Source organism: Thunnus albacares, chromosome 8 (assembly GCF_914725855.1).
Source record: "Thunnus albacares chromosome 8, fThuAlb1.1, whole genome shotgun sequence".
Classification (NCBI taxonomy): Eukaryota; Metazoa; Chordata; class Actinopteri; order Scombriformes; family Scombridae; genus Thunnus; species Thunnus albacares.
Window position 1 is genome coordinate 22,413,627 of NC_058113.1, and position 8,548 is coordinate 22,422,174.

General features: G+C 38.7%; 1 protein-coding gene across 1 annotated transcript; it reads left to right on the forward strand.

The window, feature by feature from the left end:
* Positions 1-1,030: 1,030 nt before the first annotated feature.
* Positions 1,031-8,338, forward strand: trim35-28 (tripartite motif containing 35-28). Its single transcript, XM_044359715.1, has 6 exons — positions 1,031-1,685; positions 4,541-4,636; positions 5,539-5,769; positions 5,902-5,924; positions 6,025-6,143; positions 6,413-8,338. Exons 1-6 carry the CDS (start codon positions 1,266-1,268, stop codon positions 6,946-6,948), a joined length of 1,425 nt encoding a protein of 474 aa, XP_044215650.1. The 5' UTR covers positions 1,031-1,265; the 3' UTR covers positions 6,949-8,338.
* The last annotated feature ends 210 nt before the right edge of the window (positions 8,339-8,548 follow it).

Genomic DNA, 8,548 nt, shown 5'->3' on the forward strand with positions numbered 1-8,548 from the left:
CTGTGCTCTGCTGTGACAGGAAGACAGAGAGTTGTCCTAACTCACTCATAATACAGCATAATACAGTGCCTGTTGTCTTATCTGAGCCCAGCAAGATTAAAAGCTAGCATGGTCTTTCCTGTGCAGACATAAACCAAACAGTTAAGCTCAAGGTCAAGTTTATCTGTTATTCCTAAAATAGAAAAGAAAAACACAGCTAAATGAAATATTGTTACTCACAGTATCAGAACATCAGACAAAACACAAAACAGATCAACACATAAAATATCTGTGTATACTAATGGTATACTCCCTAGTTGGGGAATAATGTTGTTATGCATTTTTTTTATTGTTGTTGTTTTTTTTTTTTAAAGAATTCTTTCCTCATTTTAATATTGATGTTTTCACTTTGTCTGTTTTCAAAGTGTATGTTTAAATTCACCACAACTGACTGTTAGCACTTACTTCAGCAACTTGCACATCACTGGTGGCCTCCACCCAGTCACTACAGATGAAACTGTGCTTTTAGCTATATCTGGTACAATAAATGTATTGTGCATTGTCCCTCTTTAATACACAGTAAATATATAAATAACAAATAAATAAATCTAAGGTGCATGTGCAATAAAATATTGTTAAAATTGTAGTGTTTATGGCACAATTAAAAAAAGATAATACAGACTTGGAGCAGGTGTAACCATAAGCTGAGATGTCAAACAAATGTACAATAGCTGATCAGTAAATGGATGTATTGGTGTGTTTGGGTAATGGGATAGTGGTGGAAAGTAGACAAGAGTAAATGGTGAGCCCATTTGTGGGAGGGCCCTATAATTCCTATAATAAAGCCCATGTCTATGCCTATATGTCAGTATGTATATTACTATGACAGAGAGTGTTTCTCTCTCTCTCGCTGCCAGGTGTGAAGGCATGTGCAGATGTCTCCATCTCCACATCTTCACAGCCGGGGGTGTCCACCATAACTTCAGTTACAACCTCCAAATCCACTAGAGGGCGGTGGTGTGTAAACCGTGGTAAGTTGTTCTGCCTGTTCCTGAAACACGGAAGAGGGTTGTGGCTCAGAAACGAACTTTATGCGCCTTATGAGGGTATCGCTTGTGGGGTTTCTACTTTCTTTCTAACAACTGAACAGTTTTTTTTCGGACGCCCGCAAACGCGTGAAGCTCTGACATATCACGCAGAGGCAGGTGAGAGAGTATTTGTCCCGTCGGTTTTTTTTTTTTTTTTTGGCTGAAATCGAAAGCTAAGTGCGTAGGGCCCGTGAAGTCATGGCTGAGAGTATGGACGAAGACATGGAGGAGACCTTACCTCTCCAGCAGGACCTCACCTGTCCTGTGTGTCAGGGCATCTTCCGGGACCCCGTGTTGCTGCCCTGCACTCACTCCTTCTGTCGTGAGTGCCTGCAGAAGAGCTGGCAATTCAACAAAAAGTGCCCCGTGTGCAGGGAGGAGTTTGAGGAAAGGCAGGCCATAGCCAACCGTGCGCTCAACGACGCATGCGACTCCTTCCTCAAGCAGAGTCACTTGAGGGCGAGCCAGAAACGTCCCAGTGAGGACACCTGTAACCTGCACCTGAAGCCGCTGGAGCTGTACTGTGAGAAGGACGAGGCGCCCGTGTGTGTGGACTGTGTCACCCTCCACAGCACACACAGGCTGCTGCCCCTGAAAGATGGGGCACCACTGTGTAAGGTAAAGTAACCAACTGAGGCTGACATTTGGTATTTTCTTAAGAAAAAGCAATTCTTGGCGGCTGTCACATTAGAGGACAGGTTTACAATTTCTCAAGTCTGTCTGAAAATAATAGTCAGATACAAATATGAACATTGAAACCGGTTTTGCTTTGCTGTAATCATTCCTCCTGTTCATACTGGCTATTAAAAGATCCCTTCATAATGCACTTACAAGTGATGGGTGGGGGGAAAAATCCACAGTCCTCGTTTGGTGTAAAAATGTATGTAAAAGTTTATCTGAAGCTGTCAACAGTCTGAGTTAGTCAGATTAAGTGGATATCTGCCACATGTAGTCTTTTCAGTGCAAAATGTCCTCTCTCTGTGTTTCCCTGTTGAGCTGCAGTGGAAGGACAGGAACTAAAACAGGAAATTGGCACTAAAAAGACTGTAACAATGAAAGACACCACTGGTTTGACTAATTTGGACGGCTGAAGCCTTGTATTAGCTTCAGACAAACTTTTAAATACATTTTTGCACAGGAGGAGGACTGGATTTTGTCCTCCATCACTTACATTGTAAGCACTTTTAATGGCCATTATGAACAGGATGGAAAATTATCTTTTTCAGGTCTGTCTTGTTTTAAGACAGACCTGAAAAAATGTGAACCCATCCTTTAATTTTAATTTACACCGCAGAACAAAAGAACAACATTTCGACTGATAAGGCCTAAATAACTAACACCATACTACCATAACTCATATGTGGACTATGAGGCTATTAATTAGTGTAGGTCCACATTTTCCCTTGAAAGTTATACTAGAGCTTAATTAGTTGGTGACAAAACCAGTCTCCCCATAAGGTCCATTTTGTAAGTGTTCTGGAGATGGAGTTTGCCCAGCTATGAAGTAAATGTAGATGCTCAAATTTCCATTTTTCTAGGCACTTAAAAGTCTCAAACATTCATTCAACTGTTTTCAAGTTCCAATATTGAACTTACAATCTCAACTTTTAAGCCAACATGAGTCTCTTAAATTGCTCAGAAATATGGAAATTTGAAATATTAAAACTGGGCAAACTCCATCTGCTTAGGAAGATTGTGTGATATGGTAGAAATCTCCAGAACAGCTGCAAAATGGACCTTGGGGTGAGGTTGATTTGTCAGCTACTGTTTCCAAGCCAAAGTCAAGAATGAATAACACATATCAAATATCAGTTGTACTTTGATGGCTCTATTCGTTGTTCCTAACGTTTTTGGCTGATTCAGTGCTGCAGTTCATCCAAGATCATCTTAGATTTGAATTATATCAAATATCCTACATTCCCTACCACCTCTCTGTTTCTATAACATGTGACCTCTGCCTAACCCTCAACACTTATACCACCAGTTATACCTAAACCCTGTTGTTGCATCAAACGCTATTGTTAATCTTTTTGTGCTTTTTGTGCATTATTTTCAATTTCACTTTTTACAACCACAATCATTGTGGCCATTTTACCATGTTCCAAGTTTCTAGGTCATCAGGTATCTTAGTTTTGACTCGTGTTCCACTGAACTAAATCCACTTTTCTTGTCCCACTTTACTCACAAGTCCACAGAAGGCAGGGAAGAAGTATGAAAATTTATTTGAAATCACATAAAGCCTGGTCCATTACCAACTTGATATTGTATTCCAAACTATTACCCGCAATCTCGATGTATTACATTAAGCACGTTGCACTATACACGTTTCAATCCAAACTTATTTGCAGATTCCTCTAGACCCAAGCAGCATGTTTTTAGGGGTCAGGGGTACGTCATTATTGCGTACGCATAATGGAATTACCTTACGGCACAATCTTCTGTCGACAAACACAAAAATATATATATATTATTGCATTCAGTCAAGAACACAAAAATTACAAGTATTTACACCTATAGTCCTCAAAATACACTTGGCCTGTACATATACTGTGGATTAACTGTCGCATGAACTCATGCGATTACAACAGAAAAAATTTACCAAATATTAATATGTGCCTAATGGCTCTCACAATAATCATTTCTGTACTCTACCTTAACTGTCTGATTTTCCAGTCTTGTCTCCTCTATGTTTTATCCCAAGACACTTCCTTGTGCTCTTGTTTTTTTGTTTCACTCACGCCTCTTTCACACTACTTTGCTCCCTCTTCATTACCACAGTGAAAACACACAGGTTGGTGTGATGACTATTTAGATAGGCTTAGACCAACAGGGATGACCTAGGTTCATCCCAGGTCAATGCAGGTCATGTGATTCCTGCTCCTGACCCGGGTTCAACATGGGTCTGACATTGCTTAGCTTTGACTTTAAGATTACTACAGTTACTATAGGATTATTATTGGATTGCCATAACTATATATTCTGTATTGGCAGTGACACCTATAGGCATATTGTAGATTAACATGTCATAGCAGGAAATGCACAGGTGTAACCAAAAACATCATGACTAAATTGAGTTTATGTGACCCAGTGAGCAATGTCAGAAAGTCAAAATGCCAAGTGGAACAGAGTCATTGTTAGTGTAATTATCATTAATTAATTACACCTGTGCTCTCCTCTCATCCACACAGCCTTCATGATTATGAGTATAGGTTTGTTCTGTATAGAATTACACAAGATCTGATATAATTCAGTGGTTTAGCAGCAGTATGTATAGTTGTATTTATAGTTACAGTCTTAGATCATCTATGAATGCCTTATGTGGAAGTGGCTTTACACTCCCTTTACACATCTTTCCACCTTCTTCTCTACACACTGCAGCCTAAGATATTTTGGCATAACACCAGTCACTAAACTATTTTAAGATGACGTTGTTTGCATTTGGTCACTTCATGTTCTGCTTTTTCACCCTGCAGAGGGAGCTGGGCTTCAAAGTCCAGATTTTTGAGAAGAAAGTGGAGTCATACAAGAAAATGACACATAAACTCAGCAACGCAAAGGGATACATCAAGGTAAAGTTACTGACATGTCTCATAGTGTGGATATTGATTTTTACCTCTGTATAATCATTGACCAAGTTTATTATTAGACAAGCTGCACTGTTCCACTGTCCTCTGACATATTCAGTCATCGAACCAGACAGTCCAGGTTTACCCCACTGTCAGTGAACGTTACATATCAAAAGTAGAGACTGAACAATCTGCATGCTGCTGGATATAAGGAAAGAGTTGTTACCTCTAAATGAGTGTTTCAGAATAGTACACATTACACTTGAATTCTTCACTATTTAAAAAAAAAATCAATCAAAATCCCTGTAGATGTTTGGGATATGTTTGGTTTTATTGAAGAGAGAGATTTTATCCAAATTCGGTATTTCACAGTACATACATGGCACTCGAGCAACTGGACCTTCCATACAGTACGAAGAGACAGTGCAAGACACACCATAAACTGCACACATCTTATTTCATGTATATGGCCCCATTTTGACCAAAAGTTCTATGTACTTTGGAACCAGAAGAACTAAACCCAGGAACCAAACTTGGAACTAAAAGTCCCTGTTGTGCAATCCTGTTTTCCTGTTTGCGATGAACAAAGTTGATCGTGCTAATTGGACCCACGATGAATTAAAAAAATTATGAAACCCAATATTCACACATGAGGAAAAAGCAACACAGATTTGGCCAGTTTGTTCTTTGCATTCACTGCTGCATGAGTTGGGTGTAATGAATGAATGAAAGGGAGAACCGTAGAGGAGGAAAATTAAACTGAAACTAAGAGCATCTTGTCTTCACAGTAAATCATCTGTTGAGTGTTTGATGGTTATTTATTTCTGCTTTAGAACGTAACCGCCATGAAAAATCAAAAAATATCTGTCCTGTATGTGTTGACTCTCTTCTCTGGTTTTACCTAGTATCAAGCTGAGCAGGCTGAGAAACAGATCAAGGCAGAGTTTGAGAGGCTCCACAAGGCACTTGTCACAGAAGAAGTTCTGCGTCTAAAAGCTCTGGCCACTGAAGAGGAGGAGAAGACTGCTACCATACAGGAGTTGATTGACAGCACAAAAAAGGATATTACCGCTCTGAAGGAGCTCATTGACAGTCTGAAAAAAGAGATGGGCAACGAGGATCTACCCCTCCTGCGGGTAAGAGAAGGCAGCAGTTATAATGCTACAAGACTTTTAAGACTATAAGTACTACTACTAGTAATACTAAGTTCTATCTTTGATGTTTAAGTGTTGCATTAAACTAATCTCAGTTACTCTTTTATGTTGTAGAATTTCCAGGATTTAAAAAGAAAGTAAGTAAATGCAGTCGTATTGTGTACTGTAAAGTCTAAATTAGTCTAAATATCCACTGAGAAGTACTTACTTAAAACTTCATTGCCATCTTTGCTCTAGAGCCCAGTGGACTCGGGAAGATCCTCGCCTCTGTGATGACTCTCTTTTAGACATGGGCAAACATGTTGGTGCTTTGAGCTTCAATATCTGGAAGAGCATGCAGGCCCATGTCAAATATTGTGAGTAAATGACACAGTTGGGGTTGGGTATGCCCTGGGAATTTAAATGGTTGGGAGTTTGACCAGTTTATGTTCGTCTGTTTAATATATTTAAGATGCACACGAAAAAAGTATTTTGGATTAGCTGTCAGATAATCATTAAAAATGTGTTGATAAAACTGACTTATAAATTGGCACGAAATACTTGAATTCTGCGGCATTAATGTGAAAATGATGTTTGTGCCTTATTTATCAGTATATGAAACTGTTGCGTCTCTTCCTGTGTGCAGATTCGGTCATGCTAAACCCAAACACAGCCTCTCCATGGCTGTCCTTGAACGCTGACCTGACCAGTGTGAAGGAAAGCGCAGAACGGCTGACCGCCCCTGACAACCCGGAGCGCTTTGATCCTTGCGTCTTTGTCCTGGGTGCTGAAGGTTATACCTCCGGGAAACACAGATGGGATGTCATTGTTGGTGACAACCCCAAGTGGATTGTGGGAGTGTGTAAAGAGTCAGTGGCCCGTAAAAAGAAGTTCACGGTCTCTACGAGCCGTGGAGTGTGGTCCATAGCACTAAGCAAAGGGGTGTACAGCGTCTTAACACCTGAGCGTACGGAGCTGCAGGTGCAACAGCGTCCGGAGAAGATCCGCATCAAGCTAAATTTAGATAAGGGAGAGGTGTCGTTTTGGGATGGGGGAACAGCAAAGCACCTGGTTACTTTGACACACAAGTTTGATGAGAGGATTTTTCCTATTTTTGGCCCTGGGCTCCATAGTACGCCCATGATTCTAGCTCCAGGAAAAATTGCTGTACACACCTCATGATGGGCCATTATCCTGCAGGGTGGTTGTTTAGCTAAAGCTGTTGGATGATAATTACCTTTTCTTTTTTTAAATAAGTTTCTTTATAAAAGCAAAATAGAACTCAACAACAATGTGGCAGTTGAACATAAAAGAATCGTTAATCAAAGTAGAACATTAAAAAGAAGAGTAGAAATCTGCCAATAAAAAATGAAATGAAACAGTAAAATCGGGGGGGATGCTCAGAAAATAGATAAAACATGTTGAATAAAACATAAATATACTAAAATGTGATTAATGAGAGTATATAAAACACAGCATATCAACTTAAAGCTTCACAAAAGTAGGTTTTGTGAAAAGATTGATATGATAAATACGTGTCAATCTCTCAGAAATGAGCATGATTTAAACACTTGATTATATGTTAAAGCCAACTTAAAACATGCAGTCAATTAGTGAAGAAAGGTAGGATATGTATCATGTGGTCTCTTGAGTTGATGAAAACATTAGCTGCGTGATGCATAAGCTAGAGCTGAGAGATAACTTTATAAACACTGACAAAGAGCAGTGAAACGCAAAAATCAAGATAAAGCATGACTGACTTTATCAGTGTCATGAAAATAATCAGACCAAATGTTTTTGATGTGCCTTAGCTGGAGGAAACATGACTGACCAATGGTCTGTCACTATCCAAAATGAATGCAGACAAGAATGAAAAACCACACACATATATAAAGACTGGCAGCATTTCTGATGCCGGTGGCCAATAATGATAAAGTGAATTAAACCATCTCTCTTGATTTATCATGGAGCTGGAGGAAATTTTGTGACATACAACACTTAATATCTGAGAGGTGGGAAAAAAAGACAAAGTTGCGCGTAAAAATATTTTTTACTAGTCTATTTACTCGTGTCTTCAGGAACACAGGACTTTTGGAGCTATTACAGCAGCAGCTATCTCTTATGTTTGCATACATTTGATTATGATGATTAGTGATAATGATTCAATTAAGAATCAGTAGAATAGACTGTTTTTACCACAGACTGTATATTTAAATATGTATATACAAATTTCCACACTGTGGGATTAATAAATGATTATCGTCTTTGCCATACAGTCTACTCCATACAGTCTACGGTCTTATGCTTGGAAATGTGCTTCAGTTAATCATGATTACTTTTCCATGATTTTGTTGATTCTGCTCAAATACTACTGTCTAAAATGTTAAATGTATTTGTGTTGTTTTATTAGTTTTAGGATAATTGTACTGGATTTCACTCACTATACACTTCAGTGTGGCCAGCAGGCAGAAAATACTTTGAATTAGGATTTACAGCTACTACAGTTGTGGATATGTAGACATCTGAATGTGTTTGTGAACATTTTTTAATTAAAAATAACTGAAAATCAAAATTGTCTTGTCTCATTACTGCAATTAGAACAACTTAAAACTGTTCTTGGCTCTAACATTGCATGTGATATTTACTTAGAGAAAAGATGCATTGACAGATAATTAGATTGGATGTAACTAAATGATGTAACAAATAATGCTTTAAAAAAACCTCAAAGTTTTTTTTTTTTTTTTTTTTTAGCTATTCTTGGTTTGATTTATTTTGACAATAG